The sequence below is a fragment of the Colossoma macropomum genome, unplaced genomic scaffold (assembly GCF_904425465.1).
Source record: "Colossoma macropomum unplaced genomic scaffold, Colossoma_macropomum, whole genome shotgun sequence".
Classification (NCBI taxonomy): Eukaryota; Metazoa; Chordata; class Actinopteri; order Characiformes; family Serrasalmidae; genus Colossoma; species Colossoma macropomum.
Genome location: NW_023494791.1, coordinates 28359848 through 28385684, shown reverse-complemented (window position 1 = coordinate 28385684; position 25837 = coordinate 28359848). Strand labels below are relative to the sequence as shown.

Genomic DNA, 25837 nt, shown 5'->3' with positions numbered 1-25837 from the left:
TAGTTTCAGAACATTTTTGTTCCAAAAATATACAAAGACCAACACACATCCGTCAGCAAGTGCACAGTGACATCACATTTATGATTTGAGTGCATAAACAGTGTGCTGTGGTGCTGATCTGCTCTGACTGCAGCTGTGCAAATTGAAGCTGTGTGACATTTTAGTGCAGACGAACTGTGCAGCAAAAACAGGAAACTAAGTGTTAACGCAGCTTTAGGTCTGGGCTTTCCACCAACCACATACTCTCACACTGCCTTCGTGTGCTATGGGAATTATCATAAACACAAGTTCCTGGACTAAAAGCTGCATATGAGCATCCCTTCAAGTTGTATTTATGAGTGTTAACTTCAGAATTTAAAAACAGATCAGGCTGGCTATCTAGCTAAAGTTAGCACTCAAAGTCTTCAATAGCACTGTGACCGTTATCAGACTACTGAGGGAACCTGCTGCCTCTCTCGTGTTAAAACTAGTACTTGAAGTGGGCCAGTACTCAGCAGTCCAGTAACTGTTACCTCCACTGTTGCATTTTGCAAAGCACATTGCTGAGCCTACTGTTTCTGTTGCAAAAAGGAGCAGTTGATAACTCGTTCTTGTAGATGGGAACGGTCCTAATCAACTTCCTGTGTGACAGTAAATGTCCTCGCTTGCAGAAAACAACAGTTGGATTGATATGCAGCATCATTCACTCCGAACACAACAGAAAGTGAACAGCTTTGCCTAATGCATTGTTCACAACCAACTTGGAACTGGGAAGTCAAAGCTTTTCAACTTCTCCAGTTTGCAATTCGTGACATCACTTTAACATAGCAACGTCTTTTGAGATTTGAATCAATCTAAAATATTGCTTTTGTTCATTGGAACTATGTACTTTGCTGTGCACAGAATAAAATGTTGAGTTAAACTGCTTGTTACCACATGAGGTAACTGTTTTAGCTTGAACTGGCATTGGCATTTTCTACAGTGCTGGCTACGTAGGCAGATATCTGTTGATTTCTGTGGCATCACAAAAACAACAAAATCAAAACAGGCTGTTTTTGCAGCCTATGTTCCATATTCGGGCTGTACAGACTGGGGAATGAACAGTATATTTTAAATCTTTAACAATGTTAAAATATTACATCAGACTCTTATTACATAAAGGTGCAGAAAATTAGGTGTTTTATCATATGTACTAGGAGTCGCTATGTGTGTACCTTGATGTGCATCCTGGCACGTTTGAGCAGACTCAGTGTGGTGTGTCTGGTGCTGTCCGGGCCCAAAGGCACCAATTGCTTCAGCTGCTCCAGATAGAGCCGCAACTTAGCACGTCTATAGGAGGAAAACACCACAGAGAGACATGAGGACATGGATAACACATACACACACAGGAATTTAGAAAAGGGTAGTTATGATTAATTGACAAAGTCAGTAATGGTGATGTGGATTTTTATTGTTGATACATTGTTTAGTTATAATATAATGTTAGATATAATGTTCATATGATCCACACAGATTGCCAGATTGTAATACAGCAAGAAGTGTAGGGGAAATTTGCTTCTTTGCTTCTGAATTTTGTCCACTTTTATTTTCACTAAATGATTCCATATTTTTAACATCCCAAACTCTGAATAACATCTACAGTTGAAGAGTTTTCTCACAGTTAAACTGACAGCCCCACACAGCCAAGCAGAGAAAGACAAGACTACAAACACACAAAAAAACTTCCCCAAGGAAGGTGACACCAGGTTGCAGGACCCTGAGGTGTCAGCTTCCTGTAAAGTGCGTGTGTGTATCCAAGTGGGCTTTATGATTGCAAAGTGTTTTGTGGGGTGACACAGCACAATCCATTTTTCAGACTAAGACTGCAAAATTCTGTACCACCACCATAAACCCAAAAGGGGCAGTGTTAATTGAATACTTACTTTAACACTGTTGAATACTTCAATATTAAATAAGAAAAGCCCATATCTTTATCTTAGGTAAAATTTAGTGAAACTTTGGTTAGGGTAGTGTAAGCTGTACATGTATTACTGAACATAAAGCTTAGGAGTGAAGCTGAACAGTGGCAAAGTGTTAAGTTTCAGTGAAGCTTTTTGTACACAGCAGTTGGGAGCATTTTCCAAAACAGGGGAGCCTGACCACCTTCTACTCCTCTCATTATACCAATAACATGATGGCAAAACCTTACAAGGCACTAGAGAGTCCTCAAAAAATGGGGAGCTAAATGGCTACAAATGTTAATTAAATATTATCATAGCCTTTTGCACAATTTTTTTTTTTTTTAATTTGTCAAAGTAGAAAAATGTACTACATTAAAAAATCAATAACAACTTGCTAGTGTCTTTCTGTTTTTCAACAGCTAGCAGGTTTTTCGGCAGTAGGACACTATCATACTGTTACTGAGTGCTTATTAGTTGGCAAGCTCATCAGCTCATTGGTTGAGTAAAGCACACTCACTGGTACTTACCACCATCATGAATACAAATAAAGGACTGTTAGAAAGTTATATAATTGGAACTGAAATGTGTTAAAAATGTCATTTGCTGTTCTATGTGTAGAAAACAAGCGCATTTGTCTGTATAAAAAAATTAACCATTATTACAGTTATGTATAAAAGCTACATAGGAATCAATTCATTTTGGAATTTCTTTAGCACATTCTCTACAAACGGACTAGCCAGATCCTGAGTCCTCATCAGCACTGAGGGTTGTACCCGATAGCTCTGTTAGCTTTTTAGCTCATCTGGAAAGAATTTTTTTTTTTGTTCTGTTTTATTATTAATTTAATAATAATATTATTATTATTATTATTATTATTATTATTATTTCCTTTTGTTATGTCCCTCATGTTCTCTGCTGTAATTTTACAATGAATATTTAAACTGTTTTTTATTATTCCATTTCCTATTTTTTCTTTTTTTTGGTTTCTTCTCTGTAAAGCCATTTGAACTGCTTCTATAGTTCTATATAAAGTTCTATATAAAGAAATATTATATTATTACTACTATTATTATTTTACAGCTCTAATAATCAGTGTACAGTGCTGTGTTAAAAACAGACCTACAGAAAGTCCTCAAAGAAAGACCTATTTTGAACAACAACCAAACAAACAACAGTAATGTGTACAAATAAATTGTCAGCCATGTTTTATCATTGTAAAAAAAGGGATTTATACCAGACTCTGTTGAGCTCCCAAATAGAGCTGAAATTCTAAAGTTTATATAGTGAGTAACATTACAGCCTAATACACTAGAGATAATGGAATAAATCTCTGTTTGGGCAGCACAACTAGTTTTTTGGTAGCCTTGGGCCAACTCTTACCACTACATTTGCTTTACTCTGAAGCATGTTTACATGTCTCCCTGGATAAGAGTGCAATATGTTTAGGTTGCCCTTTTTTGAACCTCTGGCCCCCAGAATGTCTGTGCATGAGCCTGGTTGTGCTCCATAGCATTTATTTTAAGTAAAAATGTCTGTGATTGACTCACAACAGTGTGTTGATATTGAGGGCAGTGTGTCAGCCTCCAGGATCCAAAAGAAAAAACTCTGAATAACCGAATAACACTAGTTAAAATGAGAAATGCTTATGCTGAAAAAGAAAACAATCAAATAACAGTCGCTACCTTTATTAATTATTTTATTAGTTGTTAATTTGTGGTCTCTGGCCATGTGTGATGATGTCAAACACAGGGGAGCCAGAATCTGCTGTAGAAACACCCACATCACCCATGAAGCTCTATTACATAATACACCCACACATACACTTACACAACCAGTTTGTGTGTAACAGTCATCAAACCTGTCTGAGGATGTGACCGCAGGGTGTTTCCACATCATACTGCTTCTGACAGGTGTGTGTGTTGGATACCTGTGTGATAGCTGTGACAGCGCGATAGCTGTGTGAGCAGTGTGTGTGTGTTTGTGTAGGTGTGAAGGATTTTTCCTTTGTGATGCTGATGAGGGGGGTTGCATGGCAAATAAAGCAGGAGCATGTGACCTGGCCTGGGATTTTAAAGCAGTGGCTCAGTAAAGGACCAAAATCCTAAGTTTTGATTAGCCAGAACATGCTTGGTGTCTTCAGATTGCTTCTTTAGTTTTGTGTTGGAGCTATAAGGCTAAAGTAGCTAACAAGTAATGGAAGCCTATAGTAGCATGGTACTAAAGGATTACACACTTGCCTCAAACCGTCATCTATAAAAATGTCATACAGAAAAAAAGTTATTATATGTTATTATTTATAAAACAGAACAGAGGTACGTACAAAATTTAAGCTTCGATATGACTAGGATGCATTTTAGCAATGTTAACTCCCTCCATTTTTATAGATGCGATAAAATATGTACTGATATTTAGCTTAGCAGTTAAAAAAAAATACTGGATCAGTATCTGTATTGGCAGACATAAGGTTACAATATCAGTATCAGTATCGGAGAAGAATAAGTAGTATCGTACCCTCTCTATACAGTTTGTCATACAGTCAGACACAGCATCTGTGAGATGATGTAGGCATACAGTTAGTCCCATGCTAATTCGTGGGGTACAAGATAACAACACTTGTTACCTACATTAGCCCTGTAGCTCCAGTGCAAAACTGCAGAAGTAAACTTCAGACACCAAACATGTCTTGGCTGATCGATTACATGTGGGGTAAGGGGGGGGGAAATAGGGTATATATTTGCTGACAGACCGATTTAAGAGTGTGAGTGTGCGTTTGGTGGTCAGTCCCGGGCGGCAGTGATCTTCTACCTGTCAGACTGAAGCCACATGAAGCAGCTGGAGTGCGGTCAGAGGAAGTGAGTGTCAAAGCGGTGGGGTGGTGGGGCGCTCTGATGTTCTCTGTGCTGCATAAGGGGCTTATTGAGAGCAGTGTGTTCAGCTGCAGATGCTACACACACACATACACACACTGCTCCAAAAAATAACCAGACACACCCTAAACCTCGACACACGCTCAGAATTCTGGTGTGTATTTATGTAGCGAGGGGACTGGCCACCTGCACCTTACACATATACACACACAGACACACAGAGGCCAACCTGTCCACCACCCAGCCAAGCATGAATGGAGAGAATTTTGTAGTGGGGGGTTTGGAAGGGAGCAGTAGAGTGGAGTTTCCTGCAGCAGCCCTTCCACATTTTGAAAAAACATTTGGCTAAGATTGAACACTTCTTTATTAGCACTTATATTGTGTGGTGTACAGTAAAGATTGGTGACACGGCAAAGGTAACTTTACAGTACTCAATATGTGTCAGGAAATTCAGTTTTTCTAGTTTTATGAACAAGTTGGAATGGACAAAATACACCAGCAAAATAGCAGCGCTACATTTTAGTAAGGCTGAAACACTTCCTGTATACTGATTTCTTTAATTCAAAGTTAAAAATCTATTTAAGGAACAGGAGGAAAAATAGAACAATTGCTAAAAATAAGTGAAGAAAATAAGATGATGGCATATTAGGCTGCCATCCAGTCAGCCACTTAACAGTTTATGCAGTTACTATACACTGGTAGTATATCTATAATTGGTCTAAATCTCACTTTATTACTTATTCATGAATTTCATTGATATATTTAGCAAGAAATACTGTACTATACTTGTATTAAGAAATTATTAAGGGGAAAAAAAGATTTCATCCAAAGAGATACAAAAAAAAATTCAGCAGTAATCCATGCAGTTGTTAATTGTCAAGAAGTACTAACCATACCCATATCACCCATATCACCCACCTTTAGTATGTTCAGCAGAACAGAGGTGAACTGGGTGCTGAATGTTTGACCAGACTAGCTATGCTTCAGCGTACACTCACTAGTCACTTTAGACTATAATAAATCAGCCGTCATGCTAGCCTGTTAGCAGGCTGCTTTACAGATACTACAGATACAAATAAAAGTATTTTTGCTGTTTAACAGAATTACATAGCTTGCATCACCAAGTAAAGCATGTTATCACCATACATGTATCATAATTAGATATATCACAACACATTTTGCTTTAACTGCTAATTGTTATGTGTGGTGTGTTTTTTTTCTTTTATTACTTGTTTTGTTTTCTTGTCTGTGGGTTGGCTAGACCGGATCAGAACACACTTTAATAGCACCAAGACTCCTGTTTGTTTTTCTGGAGCAGGAATTCCATACCTCCAAACACCAAAGCACACACACACACACACACACACAGTCCAGTGCCAGTTTCCTGGTTTGTTGTGGTACTGTAATAATAAGGTACTCTTTCAGAAAGCTTTTTTCAGGCTTAGTCACATGTCAGGTTAATAAAGTCTTCAGTAAAACCAGGTACAAATAACTGCTTTTTATAGATTAGAACTGTATGCCAAACATTCATCTACTTTATGTAACGAATGCATGCTTTTGTAAGCGTCTGTGTGTGTAGCCCCTAGGCCTCTTAAAGTTCCAGTTATAGTTAGTGATAACAAAACTATGCTGTAAAATGGTTCTCTAAAGAACAGTCCACTGACAGGATTTTAGGAAATCAAAAGTTGTTCTTCTATGGCGTCAGTCCTACAAACCCTTTTTAGCGCCTTTATTTTTAAGAGCACAAAACACTGATTTTATCTCTCCACCAAGAAAATCTTTCACAGTTTCTAGCTAAATTACAGGGACAAGGCAGGTAGGGGTTCCAAACAGCACTACTGTGGCAAAAACTGTGGAGTGTTTGCCTCATTTATTAAGCCTTGCCAGTTATGTCAGCTAGCTAGCTAAACAGATTTCAACTGAAAGGACATGGCAGGTAGCTGCACCAAAGAGCATTCTCACAGCAAAAAGTATAACATGCACATCTGACTTCAGTGAGTCAAGTTAGCTTTTTATGGCAAAAAAAAAAATCATTAGCGTGCATACCTGCTTTTAGTCCAGTGTTATCCAATCCTATCCACAAAATCTCAATCAGGTAGTAGCACACTTGATTACGCTTGTTTAATTAGTTAGTCTTCAAACAACTGATCCTGTGTGCTCCTGCTTGTTGCAGTGAAAACCTGCTGCTACATTGGCCTTTAATAGGACTGGACACCCTGTTTCAGTCAGTCAATTTAGCTATGTCAACCAGCAGTTAAATTGTACGGACCTGGCAGGCAGCGGCACCAAAAATTAACATTAGCCTGCTAGCTATGTTAGCTGGCAAAAAGGCCTACTATCCACCTTTAATCAGCCAAGTTAGCTATGTCAGCTAGCTTGTTAATTTAAAGGGCCATGGCAGGTAGGGGGCACCAAACAGAGTTGTCACAGCGAAAACTATAGTGTGTATATCTGCCTTTAGAGCATATAAAACGGTCCTCAAGGGCCCCCAGACAGTCCATATTTTTTTGCTCTATCCCTATGTATTGCAAGTTAGGTTGATGCAAAAATATGGACCCTGAGGACAGGGTTGAGAACCACTGCTTTAGTGAGTTAAGTTAGCTTTTTGAGACAAAAATTAGCCATGTTACCTAGCTAGCTAAACCAATAGCAAATACAGGGGTGTGGCAGGTAGGGGGCACCAAACACATTATCATAACAACAATCATAAGAGTGTAAACGTGCATTTAGAGAAGTTTAAAGAGGAGCTGTGACCTACTTGAAGTCTAAACTACAGTTTTGAGTCAGAAATGTGAATATTTCTATACAGACATGTAGAGACACACTACATAACACAATGACAGTTCACACCATTCACCACAATTCAGCACACACACTGCCTCCAAGCAGAGGGGAAAACACTGAGCACACACAGAATAAAAGAAAAGAAAGAACGTGCACACACACACACTCTCCACTCGTCACTCACTGCTCTGGTTAATGAGCTGGCCATGACCGCAAGAGTTTTCTGTATTTTATGCTTGCTGGCTCTATGCCAGCTCGTTCCACTGGGGTCAAAGGTCACCCCCAAACCCCGCTGAGACATTTCCTTCAGCTTGGTGGGGGAACTGGGTTTGTTGTGGAGGTTAGTTGTGTAAGAAAAAACAGAAAACACTGATCAGACTATGTTTTGGCTACTGAGTACATTCAGAGTTAATATGTAATCTTACAAGTCTTATTACTGGTGTTTTGCTATTGACACTTTGTTTTGATGTCAAACAATGACAAAGCAGCAAAATGTATGTAAAGTATGTTTTTTCTTTCTGCAAAGCAGGATACAATAGTTTTTCATCAAATACAAATTATGACAATATCTCCTTTTCTACCTACAAACTCAAATATAGGACTAAAAGTTTAGAATCTGCACTTTTCAAAAAAAATTCTCCTCTTTTAGTGAGGTAGAAATAATTCAGGAAAAGTGAGAAATAGTTCATATAAAATTACCACATGCTTTTGTTAATGTTGGCTGCTAAAAGCTGACAATGACCCAGAGGTTCGTAAACAGCATCTGGACTGCTTGCATTTGGAAGTTAACTTGCACAAGAGCACCGTTTGTCACAGTGGAGCCAACAAACTGCAGCAAAATGTTCTCAATGCATCAACAAAAATGGCCACTCTGTAAGCGAGTGTTTGTTATTAAGGTTAAAACTGCAGCAGTCAGCATTAACACGCATCTGGACAACAGGCTACAGCCCTTTAACCAAAATGCAAATGCGGCTAGTAAATAAAATCTAACAGCCACCATTTGACCATGCCATGCTCCACCCACAAATGTGTTCTTTCATAGCTACTGTTGTGACCTTTATTTTATGTACAATTTTAATACTTTTTTAACCTTTAAAAAGGTTCTTCACACTCATACATTTCATTGACAAATGGTTTAATCCACTGAAAGGTTTTTAGGAAATCAAAAGTGGCATCATTCCTAAGAACCCTTTTTAGCACCTTTATTTTTAGGAGTGTATAATGATTTATTTTGAATGAAATGTTTCTTTAACCCAAATCTACAAATATTGTTTTGGAAATAAATTAACATATGTTCTTCAAGATTGTTTATATTTGTCTTACAAACAAATTCAGATATTAAGCACTTGAAAATGTCTATGTAAAACACACAGTCAGTCAGGAGGGTCCAAACTTCAGACTGGCGGTGGTACACAAGGGTAAAGATCCTGTAAATAAAACGCTGTCTGTCTGGCTGGGGCTGTCTGTTGTTCACTCTCTGGAGGCGCCACACCCACCAAAACAATCTGCTGCATTTGTAGCTCACACACAAACACTACAGGCCTGGCATCATGAACAAGGTCCTCGCACACACACACACACAGACAGTCTTTCTTCCACACAGTGGAAACTATTTTAAACTCCACATGGCCATACAGGCATGAAGACAAAAACATGCCAGCATTTCCAGTTTGTCTGAGGAAAATATCAGGTTGGTTTCTCTCTGAAACCCTTTAAGGCATGAAGGCTAACCCTAAAGCACATGTGCAATGTGAGGAAAACAGATGTTGTTGAATGAAAGAGCAGGAAAAGAGGACACTCATTATTGTGTTTCTGCTAACTGCAGTGAGCAGCCTGCTTTCAGTCTGTCTGTAAATTCACTGTTCCGATTTGTATGGCTGTCCAAGATCAAGACCACTCAAGACAGTTACAAACACTAACAAGTAGTCCAATACAAGTCCGAGTACCAACTGCTATAAGTCCAAGACAAGTTAAATTACAAACGCTAACAAGTCTGAGTACAAATACTAACTCATAGAGACAGTAACCCATATATACACAGCCTCTAAACAGTACAAATTTACTGATACCCATTCTGATTCTAACATCAAAATCATTATCAACAACAGCAATTTATGCAGTTTAGATTTTACTACAGAACAGAAATTTATTTTCATCTTATTTAGCATAGTTAAATAGCTGAACAGTCACTCTCACACACAGTTAAACACCCATATAATCAATCAAAAGAAACACAATCAAAAGCAGTCAGAGAGAGAGTAAGAGAGAAAGTCAGATTTTGTTCTGATATGAGGTGACCGAACAAAAATCTGATTATTATAGCACAACACTTTAAATTCTGGTGAGTGACACTCTTAAGTCATAGCTCATTTCTCCCGTGAGGTGATGACAGTTTGTATGTCTACAGCATGTGCCCGACAAAAGAATCCCACATAGCTCTGTATACCTACACTCCCATTCTACCACCGAGGTCTGACCAGTTCAAGTTTAAGCCAGTAAATCTAAATAAACAGAAAATAAAAAAAAAAACAAATCTGAGAACGACAGAATATTGGGAAAACTGTACTTATACAGCTGTATATCTTCTAAATTAAAAAAAAGAAAAAAACGTAGTTTATGTGGGTAGAAAAAAGACACAACAGAAGAAAACAAGTCTCCAGTACTACTGCAGTTCCAGTTTGCAGCCAGAGAAAAGCTGGAGTATCGTGCTTCAGCTTACAAAACAGCCTGAAACCTTGCAGCTCTATCAATCATCCAAAAGTGGGCTAAATAAAAGCAGGTGTGGAGCTAGGCTGGGGCTTCAGGGTTAAGGCTGAGTGAGTTCTGTATAAACCCAGCAGAGTGGCGCTGTGCAGCCTCAGCACATAACTCTGTAAATGATTAACATCACTAACTCAGTCAAGAAGTGTAACCTGAGCTTTCCCTCATACTCTCCTGCTCTAGACCTGTCACAATCACATTTCACCCATTAACTGTAATATAACCATAATAATGCGACCAACAACTGAATCGTTTTTTGTGCATTTTATGCAGCTATTTATAGCAGCCAAATTAGCTATCTTGCTTCCTAGCTATCTTTAATAAGTAGCTAATGCAAGGTTAGACTGACATGAAATGCTATACTGCACTGTTATGTGCACACACGTTTACGGTTCAAGAGAGGAGTAGGCTATTACCTTGTGGTACTGATTTGTATAGGCATAGAATTTACCTAATGTAAGTCACCATGCAATCTTCAGAGTGCATAATTTTTTTTTTTCAACCCTCCGTTTATGACAAATGGCATATGCTGATAGCAGACGTTTCTGTCTCCCCAGAACTGGAGCTAGGCCAGGGGTGTGTTTAGGGTCTGGCTATTGAGCTATAGCCAAGAGTCTTTTTTCCATATTTTACCATAGCTTCACTCACCATGGTAGGCTACCGTATGATTTTCTGACATGGTTTTCAAAGTTACTTAGTACCCACTTTTATCAGTCAGCCTTCCCCATAGTTTATTACAGTGCAACAGTTACCATGGTCAAAATACATGAAACTGGAACTGTCTCGCCTTTTTCATTTCATAAATAAAAACAATGGATATTTTAATAATATATTGACTGCCGAACTGGAAATGTCCCTGGATCTCATTTCAGAAATCTGGTCACCTTAAAATATAAGATCCTTAAAACACCTCAAAAACCTCATTCTGCTGGCAAACAGCTTACAATGCTAGCACTGGCAAACTAGCTAGCTGTAATTCCCTGATTATTCTAAAAACAGCAATCGACAACAAATATTCTGGTTTACATTCTACTTTTTCTGTTTTTCATGATTTTGATAATAAGATTTAGGTTAGCACAGATGTCGACTTATTGGTCAACTACCAAGTCAGCCACAAATGCTGAGTGTTGGATTATTTTAAGTTATTATTTTAATAACTTAATTATTATCCAGCGTGTGCTTTAAAGTGAAAGCATTTTAATAGTGGTGACTGCAGCAATATATTTCTAGTTTTAATAAAGTGAATAATCGATTCAGTGTAATATGCCTCTAACACTCCACCTCCACTCACTCTTACACAACTCAACATTCCACCGTGTGTGTGTGTGTGTGTGTGTGTGTGTCTGACCTGAATTCTCTGTGAGCTCGTAGATCAGAGCTCGTAGATTCTCCACACACACACACACACATCTGGAGTACCAGAGGGCTACTGTTTGGATGCTCCTGACTGAATTTATTTTTTTTTAATCTTAAGGAACAACACTAACAACCTTCAGCTGCCTCTCTCCTTCAAAATCACGGCCGCTGGTCATCAAAATGTTATCATTGGCAAATTAACCATGGTAAGACAGAAAAACACCGTTCAAACAGGTTAGCAACTGTTAATTAGCAACTAGCACAATAACTGACAGTGACAGCAACACTAGTACTAGTGATAGCAATGCTAATGTTAACTACGCTACTGTTCAGGAGTTTAAATGATGTATAAAATGATTCTTAGATAATCGTTCTGTGCAACTACATGGATCTGGCATGATACCAGAGGTGTACAACATATATGTATGATTCTAAAAGAACTAAGAAAGCTGCATAACAAATCATAATTATTAAATTAATGTCCATAATTCCTTGATTTTCATGTACTGATCCAAATGAAATATTCGATAAAACAACTAAAAATAGCTTTTGCGATCTATTTAATGACATACCAATTTATGATACACAAGTTATTATTGTATAAAAAAGATAATAAATATGACATGATTCTACTGAAACGCTACTGGAAGTTGCCTATATCACAGTAAACATTAAATTCTATTATGCATTAGTGACACCTTGATTTAAGAAGGAGGCTTGAAATTTGAGATTTCATGATGCAATTGTTTCCTAAGCTGTAATGAAATCGTTGGTCAGCACACTATAACCACTGGTAGAAACACACCTGCCAACCTATCAGAGATGCAGTGTGTGTTGTTTTTTAAGAAATCTCTACCTTACCCACTTTACTCAGAACAGAAAGGGCAATAGCACTGCAGAATTATAAATAAACTCCCTAATCCTCCACTTACTGTGGCCACATCTAACAGTAAAACAGTGAAACTGTAAATGTGATCACATCTTTACACAGGTGCGCAAGATGAAAGAGTATGTTTCATTTAGCTTCCACTGTACAGGGAAACCAATGAGATAAATCAGAAGGGAGGAGTTAACAGAGACAGAGAGAGAAATAAGGAGTGAAATCAGCACAGAGGAAGGAAATGATGCCACTGCAGCTACACTAGCACTGGATAACAGTAACACTACAAAATGAGCACAGTAGCAGTTAAATGTTTAGATACGGCTACTCCCGATGGTTTTTGTTAGATGTTGTTGGCAGACACTGACTTTTGAGATGAGTTTCAAGTAAGGTTTCCTTCTGATGACTCTTCCATGCAGATCATGTTTATGCAAGCAGAATGCTATACTACCACTCTGCTGTCAGCTAAACCTTCCTGCAACTCCCTTGCTGTAATATGGGGGTTTTGCTTTGCCTTTCGAGCCAGCATAACTGCCTTTTCTTTTGGACAGTGAAAATTGCGAGCTGGAAGCAGTCTGATATTTTTATAGCTTTCTCCTGGTTTGTAGGCATCAATTAGCTTCTTTTTCAGCCAGCTGCTTAGAGCAACCTATAGCTGCTGTTAGCCAATTCCTAATGATGAATCTTGATCTGCCTAACTGGTCCTAATGAGTCAAACAAGGCCTAATGACTTAATTAAGTTCTGAGACTTTACAACTGGAAGAGTGTCCAAACTTGTATACTTGTATGCCACTGTTACTATTTTATTTTTTTATACATTTAACACAATGTAAAGTAACTGTGCATTAGCATTTGCAGAAAGAAAATTATTTGTTTTAATATTTTGCTGCAGAGTTTTGTTTACTTCTTTGAACTTTAAAAATCAACATCTGTAATTTTGCCAGGGGTGCCCACACCTTTGCTACAAGTGTGCACTGAATATCAAGAGTCTTCGATTCCAGGCCTGTGTCCAGCACACAGGAGATTCAACTCATCTGTAAATTGCCATCTACATCTCCATGAACCTCTGCACTAACATGTCTTCTCGCTTAAGATGTTTAAGTATTGCTGTTCATACGCTACCTGCTAATCAGTCACTAAAAGCTCAGACGCAGTTTGCTGTGTTTGTACTCCGCACACAGAGTCACAGCACACTGCACATTATTCCCTTTCAGAATTACTTTTAGCACTGCGTTTCCTTTGCTGCCAAAAAGTACACATCTGCTGTAGTCAGTGTTGCAGTGGACATAATAGTTTTGATTTAGTTTTGGATTTTTGAAAACTGCTTTTTTAAATTTTATGTTAATGAGTATATCTGCATATTTTTTAAAGATAATAACCCTGATAAGAATGAGTGTCCAAATTCTTTACACGTACTCTACACGCTAACACTGGAGCTTTATAAACACTCAATCTTGCCGACATAAACACAAGGGAGAAGCGCCTTCCCTGACACACAGACACACAGCAGCATTTTTTTGGCGAATGAATCGCTCTAGAACACGTGATTACACACACAGGCTGAGTCATGGCTAAAATAAGCATGGCTCTGTCTGTGTGTGGGAGATGGTCACTAACACTGATACTGGGACCTACACACATTACACAGCCGGTCAGTACAAGTGGATGTGAATAATGGTCAAAGAACTGTGCTGACCAGGACAGGCTGGGTTTAGTGGCCCCCTGCCAATCTTTAAGCAGTTGACTAGCATTCCATTAGCTTTCCATTAGAAGTACTATTCATGGAATAGGGTGGGATAAAAAATCGCCACACATTGGCCCATCACAATTAACCAGACACTAACAATCAACCCTTCAGTGTACATTCACTGGTCACTTTATTTAGACTAGAATAAATCAGCTACCATGCTAGATAAAGTAGTTTAGTCTTAACAAACAATTATGTAGCCATCATTGTCATAATGATGGTAGTCATTTTTATTCCTAGTTAGCTAACTAGCTAAGTTCAGGAGTAGGTGTGTCCAACCTTTTGACTCATAACCTCTTGTAAAAGCCCTGTGTTAGTCAGCTATAACGTAACAGCAGTGGCTTCATTTCCTTCCTCAATGCTGACTTCATTCCTCCTTTCATTTTTTATCCTTAACCTTTCCCTCTTTCTCTTTCTTATAACTTCTCCCTTCTTACACACCTGCCTACAAGGAGAGCTCCAATCATATTCTAACACACAATGGTCAAACACCAACCATCCTTCAGTGTATGCTAACTGTTCACTTTAGTTAGACTGGAACAACAAACAAACGGTTATGTAGCTAACACCACCTAGCTATGGGCTCCCAAGTGGGCTCCTCAGCATTGGCCGTATCATCAGGAGACGTTCTTGTGCGTTCTTCAGTGCGTTCAATCCAGGTGATGCTACAGCCATCCATGTCTAAAAGACCAAGAGAGCACAACTGGCCTCGCTCTCTCAGGACTGCACTTCCCAAAAGTTGAGCAGTAACCATGAAGAGTGTTCGAAATGACAGTCTCTCTATCATTTAAATATGTTCTGTTTAACAACACTTTTGGGAAATGCACCCCTGGGTGGGTAGTACGGCCCCTTTTTCTCCCCCATCACTCAGCGCAATGCTAGCCAGCAAATTAGCCTAACCCTTGGCTGCCAACATTGTTGCTATGTTGGAGGGTATGATGGGGGAATGTGAAGTGGAAGGGGGCTGTGGGGGCACTGAAATTCCGTCTCAAATATGCCAAACAAGTTATGTTAGTTGTTCTTGTTCAGCACTGTTGTGCTAATTTGTTGTTAGCTCTCCGATGAACTGGTTGAACAGTTTATGAGGGCAAAATACAATATAATTAGTTAACAGTAACCAGCAACTGGGCCTGGACTCTCTTTCATCACTGGCCCACCCATGATGCTCAAATGCTCAAATTTAATTTCAATATAAATTTTTTTAAGATATCAAAAAAATTTTAGTTTAACAAATATTAATACCTATGAGGAGAGTGCTAAGCGTTACTGCCTGAGCCCCCAACACAATTGCAAACACCCAGCTACAGTTTTCAGTGCTGAATCGAAAAGGCCAATATGTGAGGGTTGTCAGCCCTGGCTAAACCTTTCACTCAGCCTTTAACCTTTGTAGGGTGGCTAACAGCTAGTGAATAATAAGCAACATTAGCCATTGTAACCAAGCTGCTGGTGCTTTAGCATTTCTACACTCTGCTGTTCTCACTCTGAAGATGGCATGCACATTTTATGCATTTTGCCACTTCTTGCATAAGTAATATAATTTTTCTAGCATAATTTATCCCCCTACTCTTTCGGCTTTTTCAGAGGTGAACTTTTCTCCATGTTTTTCCTCATCAGTTTTCTTATTGTTTGGTAAGTTTGACTGGATTTTAGGGCTTATATTTGGATTGTAATCATCTCATTATGTTACGCCACGTCCTCTCTCTTTCTCTCTCTGTTTGTGGATCAACTGCATGCCCCACTGGGAATCCTCATTGTGCTCCCAACAGTGGTTCCATGCTTAGGACTGCTGTTAATTTGCACAAATGACACCTGCTGATCTGTTGCTATCAAACTTGCACACATTGCACAACATTACATTCCTGTCTCTTGTACTTCTGCACATTTTCACTGTATAGTGTGGATATATGTGTGTCTTTCTTTGTCAATGGCACAATAAAGGGGCCATGAACTTTAGTGCACAGCAAAACTCACTTCTCTGCGCACAAGATGATAACAAACTTGACTTGGCTTTGATAGCCAGTGAGAATCAGAGGCTGAACAGGTCGGTATTAAGGCTCAGGCCAGTAAAAGCAGAGAAATTTTCACCTCTTCTCTATAATAGGGAAGTGGAATTGCAGTAAATGCTGACAGCAGGGCTTTGTGTAAAATGGCAGAGCTGGCAGTCTGAGTTACCTTCTAGCTCTCAAACACTCTAATACTGACCATGTCATTTGGTTACAGGTTACAACAGGTCCTGCACAGGACACTGAGTTTAACCCTTAGAAAAGTTATTACTACTGCTCTACTATTTAAATCCACAATTAATTACATAGTTACATAATACATTTATTGACAGGCTCCCATTTGTTTAAAAATGTCAAAAATGTAGATTTTTCCTTTACACAAATCAAAACAGACCACATAACAATAAGTTGTCATTAAATTCATTAATTAGGCAAATTGAATTTTACTAGCCAGCAGTATCATGGGTACCCATGTAGTCTTGATACATAAGATGTTGCAGCCAACAAAGGATAATCAATAAAGGGAAGTGTGATCAATCTCAAAAGTCGACCAGGACTAAGTCGCAAAGTGCTTATTCAAAAGGACAAGCCGGACAAACCAACTATTGCACTTCGGATTGGAATGTTTGAAAACTACTAATTGTTTTTTTATCTTAAGAGTAGCTGATAATGGCTCCTTATAAAGTTAGTGGCTTTCTAACTCAAAGTAAGCTAATACTGTCAACTAAATAACTGGAACATTGTTACAGATGGTGAATGTGGTGCTACTGATAGGAACTTAGGTAGCTAAGACATATAATTAATGTTTGTTGAATATCATACCATGTATTACAAAAGATGTTTGATTAATGGCCTTTATGCCTGATCAGGTGACCTTTATGTTCCCACAAAAACCGATGATATAAAGGACCTAATGGCTTTGCTCTGTAAATGACGCCATTTAGAGCCTAGATTCCTGAATTTTGTAAGATTCTATGGATGTCGTTAACCCAGCCCACTCCCATTTTTTTTTTAAAAAAGAGATTACAGTTCTGTAGCCAAAATAAACATGAAAACATATTACGATCACATATTTCAGCTCAGAACGATGTCTCTGTGTGTTAGGGATCACAAAACTAAGAGCAACAGCATGTGTGTAAATGTTTTGTGTCATTAAAAAATACTGAAGATAAAACAAAGGAAAAAATACAGCTCCCATCACCCTCACCTCTCAAAGTCCTGGTTTAACAGCATATTGCAGTTATTTTCCACATGTTTACAGGAATAAGAGGACTCTGCACAGGTACCATAAATTAAGCTTATACAAGAAACGTCCAAGCTAAAAAAAAATGTAGGAACCATTTTTAACAGTGTATCTGCAACTCCACGGCTGCTCTTCACTTTTTTATGGCATTTCCATGGCAGCAAACTTGGTTCATGTAAAGAGGATGTTAGTAAACAAGGGTTTTCCTTTGTTAACATCAACAGGAAATTACATCACACTTTTTGAGCCAGTGTGAAATCCCCCCTTGATGATGCAAACTGGAGAAAAAGTAGGAGTATTTCTGAAAGCTGTAGTCTCACTGCTTGTAAACACTCTGAAGATGGTGGACCTGCCAGTCTTGGCACTTGGAGCTTCTCTTTCTCCTGCAGGTTAAACCTGAGTAGATGTTTCAGGAGATTTCTTTCAGCTGCTTTACTGATGGATGTGCCTGAGCATGTTCCTCCACACACGCACTCTTAGTCACATTCAGGCATGTGACTAGCAAACTCTGAGCAGGAATGACAGAGTGTCACGCAAACACACGCACATGCCACATCCTGCACGCATATACTGATAGAGCACAGCATTAATCACACTGTCCAACTTGTTTAGCTGAGTCACAAAAAAGCACCGCCATCTAACCCTGAGCACTACTGTTTAACCAGACGTTCAAACAGACCCCACCTGAATTGGGCAATCAGCACTGTACCACTCGAACATATTAGAGCCACAGTTCACAAAATCACCCCCTCCTTGCCCCAAAGTAGCCCATCAGACAAGATGATTGGTGTCTAAAGTTTGCTTCTTTAGGGTTAGCAATAGAACCACAAGGCTAATCTTGCTAACAAGTGTATGTACATCAATGGTGCTAAATGCATGTCTAAAACATCACACACTTGCCTCAAACATCAAACTATCATGAGAATCATGAGCAGCATCATGAGAGAAGTGAGGAGCATCATAACACAAAAGAGGGAATAGTGAGGAGCATAAGGAGAGAAGTGAAGAGCTTCATGAGAAAAGTGAGGAGCATAATGAGAAAAGTGAGCATCATGGGAGAACTGAAGACCATCAAAGGTGAAATGAGATGCACTATGGGAAAAATTAAAAGCATCATGGGAGAATATCTCATTATGCACTACTGCGTATCCAGGTACAGCCTGGACTTAGCTACAATTAGCTACAAAATCTGAAGGCAACAATGTTTGCAAACAAAACAAACAAAAAAAAAAACAATAAAGGTGACGCTTCTCTCTGAATTCTGATTACTGAGAGTATGTGCTTGACTACATGCAGGAGTTGATCAGATGCTCTGCTGAAAGTGATTAGGTATTACTACAGCACGGCCGGTATGAACATCACTGCAGAACACTCGGCTGGACACTCGGGCTACAACTAAAAACTTTTTCTATAATTGTTTAATCTATCGACTCTCTCTCTGTGCTGCCATGATCCTTCGAAGTTCTGTCTATACACAAATTTCTTACAGAGCTGTTTCTAAATGAAGCCATATGACCCCCTACACTTCCTGTAGTGTATTGCAGTTTGTCAGAATGGATGCGTGGATCAAATGAAAATTACAGAGCATTCTAGAATTCTTTTAAAAGTAAACAATAGAAGCCATGTCGTCCCCTGCACTTCATATGCTGTATTTCAATCTGTCAGAATGACCGTGTGGATCCAAGAAACATTACAGAGCACTATAATTAATTTTGTCATCTATTAATTAACAAAGTAATTTCCACCCTACTGCATATGAGAAAAAAGAGGGATGTCATATGAATCCAATGTAATACATATGACATCATGTTAGAAACCTTTAAAACAAGACGTCTGGATATACAAACAGCATCAAGGTTAGTAATACTAGGAAACCATAATATCCGTCTTACCTGTGTTTCTCCAGCTCATTGTGTGACGATCTGGAAAGGCAAGTAAACACAGACATGGATGAGTATAGCGGAAAACAGCAAAAATCACTAAATTACTCTAACCAAACAACTTCTACACTCTTCTGTGACTTTACATTTTATTGTTAAACTTGAACCTGAATGTGGTAAAATATTAACTATTTTTTGTTCTGGCTTCAGAGTTTTCATCATTTGAATGACATAAGCATGTCATTCTGCGTGCATGTGTGCACATGAGCTACAGCCCAAGAAGGAGGCTGCATGTTTTATCTACACCACACACACACACACACACTCTTGTCTGCTCACACACACATTCGTCTGCTAACACCATACACCAGTTCTCAATCCCAATCCTGGCAACCCCACGCTCTGAAAATTTGTTTTCTCTACTATATACACCTGACCTAGACCACGAGGAGCTTGTTAATTAATTGAATCAGGTGAGCTAGATTAGATGTGCATAGCGTGGGGTCACCAGGACTGTGATGAGGAACCCCTGGTATACACACACAGGTCTGGATGAGCTGTAATGCGCTGTAATGACACACAGAGTCGTGCAATAAGCTGATGGAGGTAGTATGTACATGTGCAAAATACATAAAAGGACAGGCACAGATAATTTTTATATAGAGATAACTTGAATTAATTTTGTTCTCTTAAAGGTGAGTAATGCAAATATAATAATTTAAACTGTGAAGCATTAGAACACTTTCTTACAGGACAAGGTGATGACATTTCTGTAACTCGTTACTTTGTACCACATAACCCCCAACAATGACAGCAAGTAATGGAAGTTAATACACCACCAATTAGCATGGTGCTAACTGCATGTCTAAACCATTACACACTTGTTTCAAACTATGTCAAAGTTAAGTAATTTCAAACAGACTTTCTGACATTGTATGACATACTGTTCTCTACAAACATGGATTAAAGTATTTTTGTCCATATTTAATTGGTCAATGGTAGCAGGTGCAGTATATACTACTACATTAGCCTCACAGCTCCAATGCTAAAACTAAAGAGGCAAACATCACACACCATACCTCTTGGTTGATCAAGTATATCTGGATTAAAAAAAGGAAACTCGGCAACTTTGGCCCACAGGTGAAAAAACCTCAACTTTCTCTTACACAAACACACAGTTGTTTCAGGAGGTGTCCTGTTTTGGCGGTTGAGAAGAGTAAGAAATTAAGAGAAAAAACAACCCTTTCCCTAAAGCCCTTCCCCCCCACCTTACACGCTCTTCATCTGTTTCTGCTCTCAGCACTACATCATGCTAAAAAAATCTTTTTTGTGTGCGACATCTGCTTTTTGATGGAGGACAGAGTGCACCCAGGGACAAACACCGAACACCGTCTTCATCCACCTCTACTTAGTGAATATAAAATTACAAGTCAAGAACCAACAGCAACACACACACATTTCGGCATGCTGCAACACATGCAGCTATTTCAGGCCTTGAGTGTGTATAGGTCGGGCAAAATTACATCCGTCTCAAAACAAACAACCTGTTCACAAAACACTGGGAAACACTGGGGGATTCTACGCAAAAAATATCCAAATATAAATAAACACAAATACACTGGCATGTTAATTTCGAACTCCTGTGTTACACTGTTGACGTCTCTCACTTGTACTCTTCTCACGGTGTATAAGCATATTTTCGCGAGGTTTAGCCCTTGTGGGGTTGGGCGTTTGTGAGATTGGGTGTTCGCAAGGTTGGGCATGTGTGAGGTTGGCTGTTTGTGAGGCTGAGCATGTGCAACATAGGGCATTTGTGAGGTTGGGAATTTGTGAGATGGGGCGTTTGCTGGGTTAGGCCAGGTGTTTTTGAGTCTGCACATCTTTAAGTCCAGGCCAGTGTTCACAGTGCTGCAGCAACAGACTGAGATCCAGGGATCTCTGCAGGGCAGAAGCAGCTTCTATTCAAACTTGTGCAAATTAGGGACAGCAGGAGGAAACTTGACAGAAGCCATCTAGCCATGACATCATGACATTACCTAAGTGTATGTAATCAGACATATGGATCAGACATTTGGAACTGGTTTGAAATTGGTTAACTCTTCCAACTATGGGCTTATTATTAAGTTAATAATACTAATCTTAATATTTATTATTCAGTAACTACTATTAACCTAATGCATAAGTTCAGTAGTTATGAGAGTGAAGAATTGAAGCAGGGACCCACATACAGACCCATACAGTTGAATGAGTAAAGCTTTAGCATGTGGCCACTACGGTGTACACAAAGCTCTACACTCATCCACATATGCCCTGAAAAAATATTACATCTTAATGGGTTGTAAAGGTGAAAAAGCGAGCTGCAATTGTTGCTGTAAATTTAACTGTGTTACTGCTTTTCTTTTAGCTTAAGTAGTGAAACAGACCGTGGTAAATGAGACTGAACTTGCATGCCCTTTATGACCTAAAAACTCGTTCACTGAGCAGTTTAGAGAATTTGGTTAATTTTTCATTGTACAGCAGGCCATTTACTTATACTGACAAAGGTCTCCAGAAAGAAAATGCCCTTTTGCTCTAAATAAACACAGCCTGCATGCTTTCTGCAGCTCCGGGCCTTGCCAGAGCCAAGAGGAAAAAGTATCTGTGTCGGTGCTTTGGCACTGAGAAAAATTTTACAGTCCCCATGGTATGTTTTCTTGACTGTTTCCTCAAGTTCTAGTGATTTGTGTGCTGAGAGTGGGGGAGGGGAGAAAATACAGGCAGATCCGTTCTGGAAACCAAAGCTAGGCCAGACTTTTTAGGCTGGATTTAGGCTTCAGGATTTAATTAACTAGACAAAGTAGGTGCATTTCAGTGCTGAATATGAAAGCCCAAAGTCTGGTGAAGTTCTTGGGCAAGTTTTGGGGGAGCAGGGTTGACCTGCTTTAAGCACCACGCCCACCTGTGACTGTACTGCATGAAAACATTCATAACACACTGAGAAGGCGGTTATTGATCAGGTTTAAAATTATATAAAGTATAAAATATTTTCATTTAACAAAAAACATGTATAATGTTTACAATAAAGTAATGTTTTGGACTTTGATTACTTAAAAGTTTCAAGTTTGGTTCTATTTTTTGCATCTGTTAGAAGTATTCCTTGCAGCAAAGAAGAGTCAAGTGAATGTTTTCAGAACTAGAGGCCCAAACAGCTCAAAGCCCACTCTAACAAGGCCAGACAGGGACAAAACAAGGCTAAAAAAGGGCCAGAACTGCTGAAGACCCTAACCTGGGTATAGAGCGTTTATGTGTGTGAAATGTGTGAGAGATGTAAAGACAGATTTGTACTGTTTGAAATGAGCGACTTTAGTGCAGCAGGCTGAGGGTTAGTTAGACAGTGAGTGAAAGAGAAAGTGGAGCAGCTGTACGCGTGGCACTGTTTACAGAGGAGCATGGCGAAAGGAAAAAAGGAGCAACTTCATATTTACCACGATATTAACCAGAATATTTACCTATTGCTCTGGGCTTTCCTTGAAATTGGCGTCGCTTTCGTCTTCTTTCTGGAAAAGTCGCTATTGTACGGTAAAACAGAAGCGTAACCGTGTTCTGCCTCTATTGACAAAGTACACAAAATAAACGTTAACAGTTAGCTAAATAAGTGCTACTGAGCTCGTGAAAATGAATGCTGAGCAGAATTAAAGCAGAAAATTAACGTTATACTTTCACGCAGCATTTAGGAAAGCATGTGATTCACAGCCCATCAGCAAAAACTACGAGGACTGGCTGACTGCTGTTTCCATTTGATGACAAATAAGCATTAGCATTAGTTTTTTATTTTTGTTTTTTTTGGGGGTTTTTTTTGTAATCCACACTACGTTTATCTGTTTCATGCTGTGTGAGCGGCATGTCAGCTACATTTATGAACCTTTTTCGTGGATTTGGCTTAAAGCAGCCGGTTCAATACAGTAATGTCCAGCTCTAGCTACAGTGGCACCATACCTGCACAGTTCAACAGCAATAAATCGATGGGCACTTTCCTTTAACTAACACAGGTTAACAGAATTTTATTCCCAACAAGCACCATTTTATCACGAAGACTAAATACCTCTGTCTCTTCTTTCCAAGTACTCTGCAGCCTCAAGGAGGATTAGAAGAGAATTAAGTTCCATCCCGGCGAATTTGTACAAAAATACGAAATAAAAAATATATATTTACAAAATAATACAGTTCCTGAAAAAAATCAGACTGAAAAATAAAACAAAAAAACTAAAGTTGGTAACGCCCGATTTGGCCAGCAAGGTTCACAACTGAGTCTCAGAGACTCGCAGACAAATTCACATCAACTGCACCTAAACTAAACCCTCCCGGGCTGACTGGCGGCTCAACGTACCAATGGTGGAGCAGAACAACGCGAAAGGTGGGGCTTAGGAAAGCGTTTTGTCCAATCAGGAGTGTCTGTGAATAGAATTCAGGCTCTAGCTGTTGATCCGCAGCGAAACGGGGTGTGATTGGCCGGCCGGTGATAGTAACAAGCTGAAAGCTCTGCCCTAGCAACAGCGCGACGGACTCCGCCCCTCGTCTCCTATTGGCCGAACAGGCACCGTGCTGGCTAATGATTGGTAGACGTATACGGAGGGCGCGTCTCTTTAACTTCCTTTCGAACGTGAGCCACGTTGCCAGGGCAACAGCGCGGTTCGTGGAAGTAGTCACGTTTATGTTTGTTAGCTAATAGCATCATTTACTATTCACTGTTTATTATGCACGATTGATATCACTTTCATTTTTTGTTAGGTAAAACATTGTTCCCTATTTATGATTTTTAACTGTAACTGTAATCTGAAGAAATAATGCACTGTTCCCTGTTTATTATTTATTAAGTCTTACAGTAAACAAGTCATATGATTCACAATTCAATTCAAATCACATGTATGAAACTAATGAATCACATATGTCTGTAGCTATACAAGAAAATGGAAGCCTTTTCCTAAAATATTGGCCTGAAACTGGGCTTCTAAAACCAATAATCTAAAACACTTTCTAACACTTGTACTCATTTCTTAAAGGATATATATATATATATATATATATATATATATATACATATATATATATATATATATGATGTTTGTATGTGTGTGTGTGTGTGTATGTGTGTGTATGCGTGTGTGTGTATATGATTTTTACCATGGTAATTGTTTGGTTTGTGCGCAAATTGCAAATTACAGATTAATGAAACAACATAGTAATGTAATAGTATTCTACAACATAGATGGAGCAACCCTTGTCAAAATGTGTGAAAGTAAGGCCTGAGGAAATGCCATTCTGTAGGGGTGGGGGGTGAGTGTTGTTCTTCTGTGGAGACTATAACCTCTAACCGTTCAGCTTTTCTTAGTTTAATGGGGATTTAATAGGAGTATACATGGCAACCGGAGTGTTGTAGGAGAAGGCTGGGCCTTGACTTGCAAGAGGAAGAGCATACTGAGACTCATGCATGCCATTAACTTCCTTTTCCCACAATGCATTCATAGAGTTCTGAGCTATTTAAAAATATGCAGTTATAATAGTTTTCCGCAGAAACGATCCATCAGGGAACATAAATATAAATCTGCAACAATGCTAAGTGTCTCCAGCTCTATGACCCTTATTCCTATCAACTATGCCAATACATTTTCATAGCTATCAGTAAATGGCGTCATTAAAGGGGAAGTGGCTGGCAAGGTTGGTCGGTAGGTGCTAAAGTACATCTGCATAACAGTGCAGTGCACAGCAGTGTATTTCTGTTTCACTTCTTTGAAAGCTTTTCTCTTGCACAGCCCTGTAAAACCCACACTGATATAAAACCCGTACTGATGGCTAAGCACTTCTTCTCATGACTGCTTCATGGTACACAGTCATGTGGCCACACAAACCATGCTTACTAAAATGTGACTTAGGTGTTTGAAGCCTCCTGAGCTTATGTGTGTGTGGTTGGGGTCAGTCTGGGCCTGCTATAGAACAGGAAAATGAAACATTTCAGCCAGTTTCATCGCTAGGTTTACTTCAGGTTTTACTTGGTTTTCAGGAAAAGGCTGGTTTATCATTCAGAAATCATGATGTGTATTTTTTGTCACTCAATTGTTTTGAACATTTAGCACATGCCTTACACTACAGAAAATAACATCTCTTCTAGTGAAATCAGTTTAAATCTATATAAATATATCTTCATGAGACTACTCTAAAGAGGTATTTCACAGATTGTTTCTGCATAATTACCTGGTTGAGATGTTAAAAAAGTCCCTCAGAGTGGTTTGGTGTGAAATGCTCCATTGTAGAGACACTTACCAAGTCAGAATTTTTAACTGTATGGTGATAGGATCCAGATGTCTGGAATGACTTTGTTTACATCTCAACAATTGAATTACGCAGAACATTTGAAAAATCAG

At 39.0% G+C, this 25837-nt stretch overlaps 1 protein-coding gene across 1 annotated transcript in view; it reads right to left on the bottom strand.

Moving 5' to 3' along the window:
• Positions 1-23765, bottom strand: part of mxd4 (MAX dimerization protein 4) — a 34211-nt gene extending 10446 nt beyond the window's left edge. The window contains exons 1-4 of the mRNA XM_036574778.1: positions 23521-23765; positions 22928-23027; positions 19452-19481; positions 1194-1308 (exon numbers count right to left, since the gene is read on the bottom strand). Coding sequence (XP_036430671.1) covers positions 1194-1308; positions 19452-19481; positions 22928-23027; positions 23521-23584 — 309 coding nt within the window. The 5' untranslated portion in view covers positions 23585-23765. The remainder of the gene's footprint in view (positions 1-1193; positions 1309-19451; positions 19482-22927; positions 23028-23520) is intronic.
• Positions 23766-25837: the final 2072 nt, after the last annotated feature.